The sequence below is a fragment of the Falco punctatus genome (genome assembly GCF_963210335.1).
Source record: "Falco punctatus genome assembly, chromosome: 18".
Taxonomy (NCBI): Eukaryota; Metazoa; Chordata; class Aves; order Falconiformes; family Falconidae; genus Falco; species Falco punctatus.
In genome coordinates this window covers 4,187,909-4,202,119 of record NC_137598.1, presented here as the reverse complement: position 1 = coordinate 4,202,119, position 14,211 = coordinate 4,187,909, and the positions used below count along the sequence as shown (strand labels likewise).

Below are 14,211 nucleotides of genomic sequence, written 5' to 3'. Positions count from 1 at the left end.
CCCGTCCGGCTCCGGATGGTGGAGGTGGGCCAGTAGGATGAGGCGGAGGGCGGGACATTGTGGCGCGCTGGCCAATGAGGGCTGGGGGCGTGGCGCGAGTGGGGACCGTTCGAGGCCTGGCACGGACGGCGGAGCGCCGCGCAGGTGAGGGCTGAGGGGACCGCGGCGGCGGGGGGGGCCCGGTCCGGCCTCGGGGGTCCCCGCCGCCCCCCGGGCCACGTTGCGGGGGCTTCTAGCCCTGGGTAGCCCCCACCAGGCCTCACCCGGGGGGGGCGGAAGGCTGCCTCCCTTCCTCCGAGCAGGCCTCACCCCCGGGGGGGCCCGATGGCTGCTCCCCCCCGCAAGCAGGCCTCACCCCGGGGGGGCCCGACGGGTGCGCCCCCTCCCCTCCGAGCAGGCCTTACCCCGGGGGGGCCCGACGGGTGCGGCCCCCCCCCCCAGCAGGCCTTACCCCGGGGGGGCCCGACGGGTGCGCCCCCCCCCTCGAGCAGGCCTCACCCCGGGGGGGCCCGACGGCTGCTCCCCGCCTCGAGTAGGTCCGCTGGGGGGGCCCGATGGCTGCTCCCCCCCCTCCGCGCAGGCCTCACACCGGCGGGGGGGACAACGGCTGCTCCCCCCCTAGCAGTCTTCACCCCGGGGGGACCCGACGGCTGCTTCCCCCCCCCCCCCCATCAGGCCTTGCCCCGGGGGGGCCTGGCCTGGCCTGGGCAGCTCCTGCCCCCCGTCCCAAGGGCCTCGCTGCCGGGGTGGGGGTACACACGGGTCCACTTCCCCGTGGGGCCTCCGGCTGGTTCCCGGGGGCTGCAGCAGGGGGGATCCAGTGGGGGGCCCCTGGAGGTGCCCCCGGGGGATGAGGGCAGTGGCTGGTGGGCCCAGGGCAGCACCGGGGCCGGCTGTAGGCACCGGTGGGTAAAGGTCGCCCAGCAGCAATGGTGCCGGTTACCCATTGACAGCAGCGCCCAGCAGCCACCCGAGGGCCACCGCCCGGGGAAGTCACCAGCGAAACTGAAACGGCTCCAGCCCCAGCTCAGTCCCTCAGGAAGGGCTGCTGGCGCGGGACACCCGGCTGCTGCTGCCGTCCCAGGAGCTGGGACCCACCTGCTGTCCCCGCAGGGAGGGCAGGCCCTGCCTGATGAAACTCGCTGTCACAGCCACCCGCCGGGGCGGGAGGAGGCTGTCACACACCTCTGCCACCACCACACCCTGCGCAGAGGCAGCTTCCCCATTGCCTTGCGCAAACCCCCGGTAGGGCTGTGGGGCAGCGGCCTCTGCTTCTGGCACCAGCAGGTCCCCACTGGTGTGGTGGCACCAGCCCAGTGACAACCGATTTCTCACTGGGGCAAAACCAGCGCAGCCCTGGACAAGGGCAGTGGGCGCAGGGGTCTGTGCGGGTGTGGCAGGAGACCCCAGGCCCTCCCCTTCTCCGGGGTGGCCGGTTGACAGCCCCATGGCCTGTGGCCCCTCGGGCCGTGTCTGCTCCAGCCTGGTGGATCCCCTCTGCCCCTGCGGGACAGGCGGCTCGTGCCACTTGCTGGGCTGGTTGGGCTCGCGCAGGTGCCAGGATAAAAAGCACCGGTGGAGCCGGCCGGACCAGGGGTGGCAGAGAGGCCAGAGCAGGAAGGGGCGAGGAAGAGGAGGAGGCTTCGCAGGGAGCCTCACGCTGCCAGAGCCTTCTCTGGGGACGTCATTACGGGTACTAATAGTAGCCTGGCACAAAGATGCTTTCCAGCTGCCGGCAGCCCTCCCGTGGGGTCGGGGTGTCCCCGGGGACAATCCCGGTCTCGCAACAGCCCGCAACACTTGCACCAGCTGGGCAAGAAAGGCTCTGGAGCCCGGTTGGCACAGAGCGCAGCAGATCCCAAGCAGTTTACAGCTCCTGCCGCTCGCTCTGCCTGGGACGGGCAGGTCCTTGGCTCCCACTGAGCTCCTCAACTGCGTGGGGGGAGTTTTGGGAGTACGGGAGGGCTCCTGCCGCGCCTTGACCCGCTTCCCCTTCCCGCAGCTTGCACCTCTGCAAAGCGGCCGGTGGGCCCACTCCCAGCCCGGCACCATGAACGTCTTTGACCGAAACATCAACTTTGATGCTCTCTTCAAGTTCTCCCACATGTGAGTAACGCTTTCGGGGTGGGGGGGGCTCTGGGGGCTGCGGCAGCCCCCTCCTGCCAGCCTCACCGTCCCCCCTTCGCCCACAGCTCAGCCTCCACCCAGGAGCACCTGAAGAGGGTCTACGCCAGCTTTGCCCTCTGCATGTTCGTCGCGGCCGCGGGGGCCTACATCAACGTGGTGACCCACCTCTTCCAGGTGAGGAGCCTCTGGGGGGTCACAGGTGGACCCCGTGCTCGCGCCCTGCTGCCCGCGCCGCCCCGGTGAGGCGGTGCCAGGCCCCCACCTGCCTCTCGCCCCACAGTTCAGCCTCCTGACCGGGCTGGGTGCCCTGGCGCTGATGGTCTGGCTCACGGCCACCCCGCACAGCCGGGAGACAGAGCAGAAGAGGCTGGGGATGCTGGCTGGCTTCGCCTTCCTGACGGGTAGGTGGGCACTGGGGACCCTCCGGTGTCCTGTGGGACCCCGAGCCCCGGGAAGGGGGTGACGAGGGCCCCGACGGCACCGACTGGCTCTGAAATGGCTCCGGTGACACCCTGCTTTGTCCCTCCAGGCATCAACCTGGGGCCCCTCCTGCAAATGTGCATCTCCATCAACCCCAGGTAGGAGCATTTCCCACCGCCCCCCAGTTGCCCCCCACTGCCCCCCAGGCCCCCTTCACCCCCTCTCCTCTCTCCTAGCATCATCCCCACCGCCTTCCTGGGCACGGCCACCATCTTCGCCTGCTTCTCGCTGAGCGCCCTGTACGCCCAGCGCCGCAGCTTCCTCTACCTGGGAGGTGAGAGGGGCTGAGGGGGGGGTCACAGGAGCTGGGGGGGGGGGGGGGGGGCGGGGGACACCCCCATGGGGGGCCAGGGCCAGGCCTCACTCCCTGCCCGCTCTCTGCAGGTTTCCTGCTCTCCGGCCTCACCCTGATGCTTCTCTCCTCCATGGTTAACACCTTCATGGGATCCACTTGGCTCTTCACGGTGAGGCCCCCCCCGCCCCCCATCTGCCAAGACCCCACGGAGGACGGACAGACACCGGTGACACCGGTGGGTGACACCAGCACGTCACTGTCCCCATCTAACACCCCCTCTTCCCTCCCGCAGGCCAACCTCTACCTGGGGCTGATGGTCATGTGCGGCTTCGTGCTCTTCGACACGCAGCTCATCATCGAGAAGGCGGAGAGCGGGGACAAGGATTACATCTGGTGGGTGCTGGGGATGGGGGGAGGGGTGGGATAGAGTGGGGACAGCCCCCCCCTGAGCGCATCCCTCCATCCCCACAGGCACTGCGTTGATCTTTTCCTCGACTTTGTCAACATCTTCCGGAAGCTCCTCATGATCCTGGGCATGACCGAGGTGGGTGACGGTCCCCCGGGGTGTGGCTGGGGGAGGACAAACCTGCTCCTGGGAGCCTGGCCGGGGGAGGGGGACAGGGGCCACAGACTCGGCAGTGACCGGCCACCTCTCCTCTTGCAGAACAAGAAGAAGGAGAAGAAGTGAAGCGGCTCTAGGCCGAGCTGGAGCTGTCCCCATCCTGTCCCCATCCCCACCCGGTCCCCCCAGTCCCTTCTCTGATTCATTAAAGGGGTTGCGCTTTGCTGCTGATGAAAAGCAGCCCAGAAGCTTTTGCACCTTGTGGGTTTTTCCTCTCGTTCAGCTTTTCTTTGATTAGAAACCGGCCAATTTGCGGATCCTGCTGGAGTTTGGCTCCCCCCTCCCTCCGGCCCGGCTCCCCCCCCCCCCCCCAGAGCCCGTGGTCCCTCGGGGTTAGCGCCAACACGGGAGCTTTCTCTAGGGGTTTCTCCCCGGGCAACTGGGGCGCTATTCCCCCAACCTGGGCAGCCGTGGGCCCCCCCACGCGAGCCCGGGGCTGGGGTTGGGGGGGCAGCAGGACCCCCCTGAAGCCAAACTCAACGGAGGAGCCTCTCCTTTAGCACCAGTGCCAAGAAATACAACGGGGAAAAAGAAAACGGATCTGTTGGGTGAGCCGTCCGGTGGGGCCGCGGGGACGATGTGTTTTGATTCCGAGCTCTCCCAATCCCACCGTCACCTCTCTTTGTACACCGGGACGATTCAATAAAACGCTCAGACTTGAACCTCTCAGCCCCCTCCCTCCCTCCCTCCCTCCCTCCCGCGGGCAGGATGCGGCCGACGCAGAGATGACAGCGGCTGCACAACAACATATATAAATAAACGGGGGGGGAGGGTGGCTTTATTGAAATAAAAACCCGGCGGCGGGGGCTGTACACTGCGATAGCACCATCAGAGAGAGCCGGACACAGGGGGAGGGGGGGGACACAGGGCACTGGGACCCCCCCCCCAACCCCGGGTAGCACCCCCAGACTGGGAGCAGGGAGCAGGGGGATGGGGGGGGGGGGGGGTGCGGAAGACGTACGAGGGCACAGCCGGGGGGGCTCAGCCCTGGCTGCCGCAGGAGGAGAGGCTGTCGTAGAGCGAGTCGCTGAGGGACTCGGAGTGCTCCAGCCCTGGGGGGCCGTGCCCCCCATCCCGCGACCGGGCCTCCGTGCTGCCCTCGTCCCCCATGTCCGAGGCGCTGGGGGTCCGGCTGCTGCTGGCGCTCAGGGCGGGGGGCAGTGGGGGGGGGGCCTCTGGGGACGCCCCTCGACGCCCTGCCGGGCTGCACACGGGTGCCTGGGGGGGGGGGACGGTGTGGTGAGGGGGGAGCTTGCTGTGCCCCCCGCCCCGGCTCCCCACCAACACTAATTACACCCCGGGGCTGGTGGGGTGGTCCCACAGCCCCCCCACCCCAGCCCAGCCCCCCCTTACCAGTGCGGGGCGGTGCAGCCCCTCCAGCCCCCCGGGGGGGCAGAGGAAGGGGTCGGCAGCGCCGCAGGCTTTGGCGTTGGGGAAGGTCCAGTTCTTGCTCTGCTGGACACGCCGCGGCTTCCCACCATCATCGCCAGCATCTGCGGGGGGAAATGGGGCGGGGGGGGGGGGTGTCAGTGCTGACCTGCAGCCCCCCCACCCATGACCCCCATCTCCCCACCAGGGTGCTGAGCCCCCGCGTTGCACCTTGCAGGAGCATCGGTGCACACCCAGCACCATCAGCGGGGGCTCCGCGTGCCCCCCCCCCCCCCCCCCCCCCCCCGATGGGTCACTGACCTTGGGGACCAGTGCAGTGGCCGTGCGGGCCGGGGGGGGGCGGGGGGTGGCACGCCGGGGTGCTCCGGTGTTTGCCGGCCACCAGCAGCTCCTCTGCGCTGGGCACCTCTCGCTCCAGCGTCCGGGCCTTGCGCGGCACTTTGGTGATGACCGGCGGCCGTGCCGGCATGGCACCGGCTAGCGGCTCGGGACGGCCCCGTGGTTTGGGGGTGCTCTTGGCGGGGACCCCCCCGTAGTCAGGGGGCGGGAAGGTCCCGATCCCACTGTCCAGCGTTCGCGTCAGTGACCCGCAGGCTGCCAGCACAGGGAGAGGCGTCAGTGCCGGGAGAGGGGGGGGGCCACCCCGGTGCCCCCATCTCCACCATATCCCCCCCCTGACCCCCCCCCACCCCCCCCCGACACCCCCTTACCGGCAAAGTGCTGCGATGTCCCCGACTCGGACAAGCTCTCGTCTGATGGCAGCTCATCCCGGAGCCCCACATCTGGCACCTGGTGGGGGGAGGGTGGGGGGGGTCAGAGGGTGAGCGGCCACCCAATCCCACCCCCACCCCCCACACCCCCTGGCGTGGGGCTCGGAGCCAGTGGCGGTGAAAAGGGGCGTCCTGACCTTATCGGGGGGCTCCCGCAGATGCCCCACGATGCCGTTGCGGGGCGAGCGGCAGAGCCGGGGGTCTTTGGCGTCGGGGGGGACCCGCCGGAGGTCACACAGCTCCCGCTTGTGCTCCAGGCGGCTCTCGTAGGGCACGTCCTTCCCGTCCACCCTGGGGGCAACGCGGCGTCGGGGGGGGTGGGTGGGGGGGCACCTACCACCCTCCCCCATAAAGGGGACCCAGGGTTGGTTTTGGGGGATGGGGGGGCGGGGGGGGGGTCCACTGACCTGTCAAGCAGCTGCTGCATGAAGGTCTCGGCCGTCACCTCCTGGTACATCACCGGGAGGTGGCCGGGGCCGCGGGGGGGGGGTCCACGGGGGCGCCCCTTCTCCAGCGCCAGCCCTTGCAGGAAGGCGTGCTCCTCCCGCAGCACCTTCCGCAGATCTTCCGCCTTCTCCATCAGCTTCGAGATGTTGAGGCTTTCGGCTTCCAACTTCCGAGCGGCCAATTTGACCTCCCGTCGGAGGGGAGCCGGTGTCCCGGCCCATTCCCGACCCCGACCCCCGTCACCGCGACGGTTCAGAGCCGGTAACTTGCTGCGCCGGAGCCCGAACCAACTGGCCAAGCCACCGGCCGCCTTCCCCTTGGCTTCGCCCGCCGGCGCCCGCTCCTGCCCCTGCAGCCGCAGCACGTTCTCCTCGATGCCCTTCATCACCTTCTCCTCGATGGCCGAGTGCCCGGTGGCCCCCGCCGGTGGTCCCGTAGCCGGGGGGGGGTCAGGAGCCGGCGGCGTTTTGTGGGGGACCCCCACCGCCTTGGCACCCGGCGGCTCCTCGCCCCGCGGCGTCCCGCTTTTGCCTGTGCCCGCCTTGGTGGGCAGCTTGGTGGGGCTGCCGTGGGGGCTGCGGGTGGTCTTGGCGGGGGGCGCCGGGGGAGCCCGCGGGGGGGTCCTGCCACCGGCGGGGCGCCCCTTGCCCCCCACCTTCCCGGGCTCGCCCATGGAGCCTGAAGAGTAGCACCGGGCCAGGGGCTCCCCGCCATGCGCCGGCTCGGGGTGCTTCAGGCTGCCCCCCAACCCCCCCCGGGGTGGGGGGCGCGGCTCAGCGCCGTGGCCCCGCTCGGGCCGGCCCGGCCCGGGGGTCTCACGGCCCTCAGCCCCCCGCAGCTTGCCCAGGGCAGCCAGGCGCTCCTTGAAGGGCAAGTAGCCCGGCTCGGAGGGCTTCTTGCCGGGGCGGCGAGAGGGGGCTGAGCCCCCTGTGCCACGGCGGGTGCTAGGGGGGGAGGCGGCTGCCCGCTCCCCACCGGCCGGGGGTCCTGGCGGCCTGGGGGGCTGCTCAGCCGCCTCGTAGGTGCAAGGAGGGGGGAAGGCGGGGGGCTCGGGGGAGCTGGGCTCCAGGGGGGCATCGGGGGAAGGCCGGCGGCTGAGCGCCGGCGAAGCCTCGGGGTTGCCGCTGCGGCACGGGATCTTGGAGGGGTGGGCGAGCTGGGGGCTGAGGCGCAGCCCCCCGGGGGGGGGAGGCAGCTTGAGCACCTTGGGAGGGGAGGGCAAAGGGTTGCCCCCCCCGCCAGGGGAGAGCGGGGCGAAGCCCCCCTCGGGGCTCTCCTCACCTGGGGGGTAGAGCCCCAGGAACGCAGGGTGCTCCCCGCGCCGCTGCCGGGGGGGTCCCCCTGGAGCTTCGCCATTGCGCCGGCAGCACCCCCCCCCGTCACCCCGCAGCAGCCGCTCGGCCAAGGCGCTGAGCAGGGCCCCCCGCGGCGGTGCAGCCTCCTCCGGCGAGGAACAGGGGCTGCCCTCAGCCCCCCGCCACCCCCCGGCAGCCCCCGGTGCCCGCAGCGGGCAGGGGGGCCAGCCTGGGGCAGCGCAGGGCTCGGGGGAGCCGGGGGAGGCTGGGGGGGGTCCCAGCAGCGGGTCCGTCTCCTCCAGCTTGCGCAGAACCTCCAGGATTTGGGCTTTTTTCTTGAAGAAAGGGGAGAGGGCGTCCAGGGGGGGGGCGCCGGGGCTGAGCCCGGGGCTGCCCGATGGCACCGCTGGGAGCACCTGTGGGGTCCAGGCACCGTCACCCCACGGGCTGAGCCCCACGGCACCGTGCTGGGGCTGGGGGTACCCTGGGGACACCAAGAGGGGAGGGGGGGGACAGGGCTGGGGACACAATGGACTTGGGGAGGAGGACGCTGGGGGCAGAGGGGGTTGGGAGAGGGGGGCTCTGAGAGGTCAAGGCCACCGTCACGGAGAGGTGGGCACCTCAGGGACAGGGACACCGTGGGCAGACAGGCTTGGAAAGGGCGATGGTAGGGGGCTCAGGGTGGGGGGCACAACGGACCTGGGGCGGGGGGCGGGGATGGGGACAGAGGAGGGGACGCCACGGGCCCGGCAAGTGGGGTACCACAGGCTTGGGGACACCACCCGCTTGGGAAAGGTGATGGCACGAGTATGGGGAGGGGGATGCCACAGCCCAGAGAGGGGGATACAGGGACGGAGGAGGGGGGGTGGGGGTGGGGTGGGGACACCAGTACCCACCTCTGGCAGCGGGATGCAGCAGCTGGGGGGCAGCGGGGGGGGCGGCTGCTCGGCAGAGCCCAGCGGGGGGCTGGCTGGGGCATCGGGGGGCACCGGCACCGGGTGCAGCGGCAGCTGGAGAAGGGGGGAGACGCCAGGTTAAGCTTTGGGGGGGGGGGAGGGGGAGGGGGGAGGTCTGGCCCATGACACCCCCCCCCCCCCCAACACCAGACAGCGGGGCGCTGGGATGCTGCACCTGGGGTAAGGATCCGGCCGAGAGCTGCAGCTTCTGCTGGAAGAGGTCGCTCAGCGCCTGGTTCTGGCGCTCCAGATCGAAGACCCGTTTCTTCAGCTTGATGCACTCCTCGCGCAGGTCCTGGCCGCAGCGGGATGGGGGGGATGGGGGGGGGAGCATCAGCCAGGACACCCCCCCCCTCCCCCCAGCGCTCCCCCAGCCCCCCCAACACCCACCTTCTGGTTGAGCAGCGCCTGCACCACGTGGTTGGCAACCTGGGGAGGAGAAGGGGGGGGGGGGGGGCTTGGGGGGGTGCGAGGGCACAGGCAGCCTCGTGCCCTGGCACACGCGTGTGCACACGTGTCCCGTGTCCCCCCTCCCCCCCCAGTACCTCGTCCAGGCAGCGCTCGTAGGTCTCCCGCTGGTTCTCATTGGCCTGGGCCAGGGCTGAGTTCTCCGCCTGGGAACAGAGGGGGGATGTGGTTGGGGGGCCCTGGCACGTGGACACCCCCCCCGCCCCACCATGGCACCAAGAGGACCCCTCCTCTGCCTGGTGGCCACTCACAAAGGGACAGGGTTGCCCCAGGAGCGGTGGCACACAAGGGCCATGGAAAGCAGGAAGGTGCTGCCCTTCACCGTGGCGTCTGGGCTGCAGCTCCGCAGCACCGGCTGCACGGTGGCAATGGCCGCGGCTGCCTGGTGACACCGGCCACAGACTCACAGTGGCCGTGGCTGCATGGTGACACCGGCCACAGATTCACGGCGGCCACAGCTGCACAGTGACACTGGCCACAGCCACCTGAAGGCAATGGCCACAGCTGGCTGGTGGCACCAGCCACAGACTCACAGTGGCCGTGGCTGCACGGTGACACTGGCCACAGATTCATGGTGGCCATGGCTACAAAGTGGCAGTGGCCACAGGTGCCTGAAGGCAATGGCCACAGCTGGCTGGTGACACCAGCCACAGATTCACGGTGGCCACAGCTGCACAGTGACACTGGCCACAGACTCACAGTGGCCACGGCTGCACGGTGGCAGTAGCCACAGGTACCCCATGGCACCAGCCACAGCACCTGAAGGCGATGGCCACGGCTGCTCTGGCGGCTCTAGTTTCTGGTGGCCACAGTGGCCCAGTGGCCCCAGCCACGGCTGCCCGGTGGCCCTGGCTCTCGGTGGCCGCGACTCCTGGCCCACATCGTACCTCCAGCTCCCGCAGCCGCTGCAGCAGCTCGTGGCTGGTGCCCGTCTCACCCAGCACCGCGGGGCTCCCATCTCCCGGCACCTCGGCCACGCTCTCCGACATCGCTGGCTGCGGGGGGGGGACACACGTCAGGCCGGGGTCCCCACTGGCCCCTGGCCCCTGTCCCCCCTGGCCCCTCGTACCTCCTGCAGGACACCCCCAGCCCCGGCCTGACGCGGTGTCACCTGTTGGGGAGAACGGGGCTGAGAAGGGGGATGGAGCCTCAGGGGAGCCCCGAGGTCCCCAACCCCGCGGGTACCCGGAGCCCCAGGGACCCCTCGCGCAGCCCAGCCACCCCTGTCCCTTCGTGGGGGGTGGGGGGAGCCCAGCACCCCCAGCACTGGGGCACTGGCAGGCACAGCACCCCCAGCAGCAGGGCAATAGGATGCCCAGCACCCCCAGCACTGGGGCACCAGTATGCACAGCACCCCTGGGCACTGGGATACACCGCATCCCCAGCACCAGAGTATTGGGACCCACAGCACCCCCAGCACTGGGGCACCGGGATGCCCAGCACCCCCAGCACTGGGTCACCAGTATGCCCAGCACCCCCAGCACCGGGGCACCAGTAGGCCCAGCGCCCCTGGGCACTGGGATACACCACATCCCCCACACCAGAGTATTGGGACCCCCAGCACCCCCAGCACCGGGGCACTGGCAGGCACAGCACCCCCAGCACTGGGGCACCAGTATGCACAGCACCCCTGGGCACTGGGATACACCGCATCCCCAGCACCAGAGTATTGGGACCCACAGCACCCCCAGCACTGGGCACCGGGATGCCCAGCACCCCCAGCACTGGGGCACCAGTATGCCCAGCACCCCCAGCACCGGGGCACCAGTAGGCCCAGCACCCCTGGCACCAACCCGTGAGCACTGGGATACACCGCATCCCCAGCAGCAAAGTATTGGGACCCCCAACACCAACACTGGGGCACCGGGATGCCCAGCACCCCTGGCACGAGCACCGGGGCACCGGACCGTACAAATCCCCACGTACCGGCCTCAGCCCCGGGATGCACAGCACCCCCAGCCCCGGGGCACCGGGACGCACCGCACCCGGCGCACAGCACCCCCGGGGTGTAGACAGGCCCCCCCAGCGCTTCCCCGGTGCCGCACCCCCCGCTTCCCCCGGGGCTCCCCCCGCCACCGGTGCCGGTGCCTCCCCGCACCGCTCGCCCCGTGCGCACCGGAACCGGGGCCGGCCCCGCGCACCGACCCCGCGCACTCACGCCCGGGGCTCCCGGTGGCGTCGCCCGTCCCCGTTCAGAGCGGCCCCGGGGCCGGTCCCGGCGGCGGCGGCGGCTCCATCCCGGCCCGGCCCGGCCGCGCTATTGTTGGGAGGCGGCGGCGGCCCGGCTCCGCCTTCCCGCCGCCACCGGGGAGGAGCCGGGGCCGCCACCGCCCCCGGTGCGCGGCTCCGCCAGCGCCAACCCCGGGCAAGCGGCACCGGGAAGCCGGCACAGAGCGAAGGGGGGTCCGGGGCACCGGGGACCCCCGGGAGAGCCGGCAGCGGGACACCGGGCATCCCGGCAGAGGAAGCAGCGGGCATCCCCACGTGGCACCGGGGCACCCCACGGAGACGGACCCCCCCGGGGGCACCCAGCACCCTTTGGAGAGGAACCCCCCGGAGCTCGGGCACCCTTCGGGGAGCTCCCCCGGGGCTCCAGGCACGGAGCCGCGCCGAGGCCACAGGCCGCGGTCCCCATCCTGCACCCCACGAGGGGTTGGGGTCCACATGGGGCCACGTGGCCCTGGCTCACCCAGACCTGCCCAGCACCCCGGCCAGGGGGTCCGGCACCCCGGAGGGGACAACACGGGGGTCTGGGGGTGATGGAGGCAGGGAGGCCGTGGGGGGGGGGTCACTGGAAACAACAGCCCCGTCCCCTCCAGGGACCCCACACGGCTGCGCCGTGGGGTGGGAGGGCTGGGGACCACCGGACGGCCCCGGAGCAAACTCTGCCGCCTTCTCCCACCCGACGCAACGAGAGCGGCAAAAATAACCGGAGCCCCGGGGCCTACAGCCCTGCTCAGCACCGGGGCAGCACCGAGGGGGGCTGTGGGCTGCCCCCCACCTCCCCACCAAGCCCCCAGCCAGCCGTCCCCAACCCGACGGGTGCTGTGACCTTGGCCACATACCCCAGCACCCCACTAGCCCCACGGCCAGCACCGCTGGCACACGTGGCCGGCCCTCGTGCGTGCTGTCCCCAGCCCCCTGCAGCCCCCCCCCCCCCCCCCCCCCCCCCCCCGGCCCCGGGGCTGGCAGCAAAGGCAGGAGGGTCCCCGTGGGGCCCGTGGGCCCCCCCGGCGCTGCCCCCCGTGCAGGAAGCGGCCGTGGGGCCAGTGGCTCCGGCTGCGTCACGGGGGGGAAGTGAGGCTCCGTCTGGAGGGGAAGAGCAGCCCACAGCCCCCCCAAGCCCCCCCGGCGGGGGACAGTGAGGGGGGGCCCTGACAGATGGACGGCGCAGCCGTCCCCTCCCCCAGCCCGGGGCCCCACAGGGACAACGCGAGGGTCCCTGTGGGGAGGGGGACACAGCTGCAGCAGAGCCAAGGCCACCCCAGAGCTTGTGTCCCCATCCCCCCCCGCCCCGTCACTTGCACCCACTGCCCCAGGCCCCGTGCAAAGGTCCCTGTGGGGAGGGGGACACAGCTGCAGCGGAGCCAAGGCCACCCTAGAGCTCGTGTCCCCCTCCCTGGTGTTGTCTCCCCCCCCCCCCCCCTCGGTCACTTGCACCCGCTGCCCCAGGCCCCGTGGGGACACGGCACGTGCCCAAAGCGTGTGGCTGTGGACGTGCCAGCGCGGCAGGGAACGGTCCCGTCCCCCCCGGCCACGGTCCCACGGCACGACCACAATGAGCCGGCCTTGGCCTGCCCCACGCCAGGGTCCCCACCCCGAGCTTGGGGACATGGGGGTGACAGCCCCAAGTGTCCCCAACCCTGCAGGGCGGCTGCTCTTGGGGCAGGCAGGACGCACTAGGGGCAGTGGGGACAGCCCAGGGACAGGGAGGATGCTCTCGGGGACAGCCGGGATGCAGGGGGACAGCAAGGACACCCTGGGGACAGGCGGGATGTGCTAGAGACACAGCCTTGGGGTAGCAGGGACACATCGAGGACAGCTGGGACTCAGCAGGGACAAGCCAGGGACAGCCAGGATGCAGTGGGGACACTGGAGACAGCCAGGATACAGTGGGGACAGCAGAGATACACAGGGGACAACTGGGATGTACTGGGGACAGTGGGGACCGGTGGGTGGGATGGAGGACAGTGGAGGGGACACCAGGGACAGGCAGGACACGGTTGGGGACAGCCCAGGCAGGAGACAGCTGGGATGTACTGGGGACAGCGGGGACACAGCGGGATGCGCTGGGGACACATGGGATGTCCTGGGGACAACAGCGCGGGGACAGTGGGGACATGGAGGGGAGACAACCGGGGGGCACCGGGGCTATACCGGGAGCGGCGCCGGGGCTATACCGGGGGGCACCGGGGCCATACCGGGGCTGGGGGCGGGGGAGCGACACACACGGACCGGTCGGGCTCCCCCCACCCCCACTCCCCGCCGCACGTTGCGGTGCCCGGCAGCGATGGGGACCCCCCACCTCCTCCTCGACGGGGTCCCCGAGCTGCGGCCCGGCTTCCCCGGGAAGACCCTCCCCACCCCCACCCCCCCGCCCGCCCCCGGTGCTCCCCGCCCGCCCCTCCCGCCGCGGCACGGCCGGACTCACCGGGGGCTACGGCGGGGCGGCGGCGCGGGGCGGCATGGCCGGGACCGGCACCGGCACCGGGAGCGGGACGGGGAGCGGGGCTGGGGCCGGGGCTGGCCCGGCGGCGGCGGCGGTGATGTCATGGCTCCACCGGGCCGGCTCCGCCCTGCGCCCCCGCCGCCGCCAATCCGCGCCCGGGGGCGGCGGGGGATGTGGGGGGGGGAGTCCCGGTGCTGCCGCCGCCGCCGCATCCCTTCCCCGGGGCCTCCCGCCATCGCCATCCCCGGGGCTGCCCGAGGGGCGCGGTGCCCCCCCTCCCGGTGCCGTACCCCCGTAGCGGGGTGTCGGGGGGGTGGGGGGGGGTGGGGGGGTGGTGTCCCGGTGCCGCCGCCGCCATCCCCGGGGCTGCCCGGAAGAGACGCGGTGCCCCCCACCCCCCCGGCCACGGGGGTACGGCACCGGGGGAGCAGGACCCCGCAGTCCCGGGGTGAGCGCCCCACCCCCCCACCCCCCCCCCGCAAGACCCCGAGCCCCGGGGGCTCGTGCAAAGGGCAGAAGGAAGGGAGCGACCCCCAAAGGGGGGTGGGGGGGTCCCAGCGGCAGCAGTTTGGGAGCAGAGGGGTCACCTCCTCCCCGGGGGGGGGGTCATCACCATAGGGCAGCCCTGAGCTCCCCCCCCCCCCCCCCCCAAGGGCAACCCCAAAGATCCCCCAGGGCAGCTCTGAGTCGTGT

General features: G+C 72.0%; 2 protein-coding genes across 3 annotated transcripts; one reads left to right on the top strand and one right to left on the bottom strand.

Annotated features, from left to right (window-relative positions):
* Nucleotides 1–39: 39 nt before the first annotated feature.
* TMBIM6 (transmembrane BAX inhibitor motif containing 6) lies at nucleotides 40–4,186 on the top strand. Its single transcript, XM_080368698.1, has 10 exons — nucleotides 40–144; nucleotides 2,003–2,106; nucleotides 2,193–2,301; nucleotides 2,408–2,528; nucleotides 2,657–2,705; nucleotides 2,784–2,881; nucleotides 2,992–3,071; nucleotides 3,195–3,295; nucleotides 3,374–3,446; nucleotides 3,567–4,186. Exons 2-10 carry the CDS (start codon nucleotides 2,051–2,053, stop codon nucleotides 3,588–3,590), a joined length of 711 nt encoding a protein of 236 aa, XP_080224824.1. The 5' UTR covers nucleotides 40–144; nucleotides 2,003–2,050; the 3' UTR covers nucleotides 3,591–4,186.
* Nucleotides 4,187–4,291: 105 nt separating this feature from the next.
* Nucleotides 4,292–13,654, bottom strand: NCKAP5L (NCK associated protein 5 like). Of its 2 annotated transcripts, none has more exons than XM_080368683.1 (13): nucleotides 11,008–11,967; nucleotides 9,919–9,960; nucleotides 9,737–9,844; nucleotides 8,927–8,995; nucleotides 8,772–8,810; nucleotides 8,557–8,676; nucleotides 8,322–8,435; nucleotides 6,091–7,841; nucleotides 5,821–5,974; nucleotides 5,624–5,702; nucleotides 5,214–5,507; nucleotides 4,878–5,017; nucleotides 4,292–4,742 (listed from the first exon to the last, which is right to left on the bottom strand). In XM_080368683.1, the coding sequence occupies exons 3-13, from the start codon at nucleotides 9,836–9,838 to the stop codon at nucleotides 4,506–4,508; spliced, it is 3,099 nt and encodes a 1,032-aa protein (XP_080224809.1). In that variant the 5' UTR covers nucleotides 9,839–9,844; nucleotides 9,919–9,960; nucleotides 11,008–11,967; the 3' UTR covers nucleotides 4,292–4,505. The 2 variants fall into 2 exon arrangements, with proteins under 2 accessions (XP_080224809.1, XP_080224808.1); XM_080368682.1 differs by lacking the exon at nucleotides 11,008–11,967 and adding an exon at nucleotides 13,501–13,654 and having other exon boundaries at nucleotides 4,294–4,742.
* Nucleotides 13,655–14,211: the final 557 nt, after the last annotated feature.

Coding starts and splice junctions, on each gene's coding strand:
- TMBIM6 (XM_080368698.1), top strand. CDS start 2,051: ATGAACGTCTTTGACCGAAACATCAACTTTGATGCTCTCTTCAAGTTC. Junction 2,706..2,783: donor TGCATCTCCATCAACCCCAG/GTAGGAGCATTT, acceptor CCTCTCTCCTAG/CATCATCCCCACCGCCTTCC. Junction 3,072..3,194: donor GATCCACTTGGCTCTTCACG/GTGAGGCCCCCC, acceptor TCCCTCCCGCAG/GCCAACCTCTACCTGGGGCT.
- NCKAP5L (XM_080368682.1), bottom strand. CDS start 9,838: ATGTCGGAGAGCGTGGCCGAGGTGCCGGGAGATGGGAGCCCCGCGGTG. Junction 5,508..5,623: donor GACATCGCAGCACTTTGCCG/GTAAGGGGGTGT, acceptor CTGTGCTGGCAG/CCTGCGGGTCACTGACGCGA. Junction 5,018..5,213: donor CCACTGCACTGGTCCCCAAG/GTCAGTGACCCA, acceptor TTCCCCCCGCAG/ATGCTGGCGATGATGGTGGG.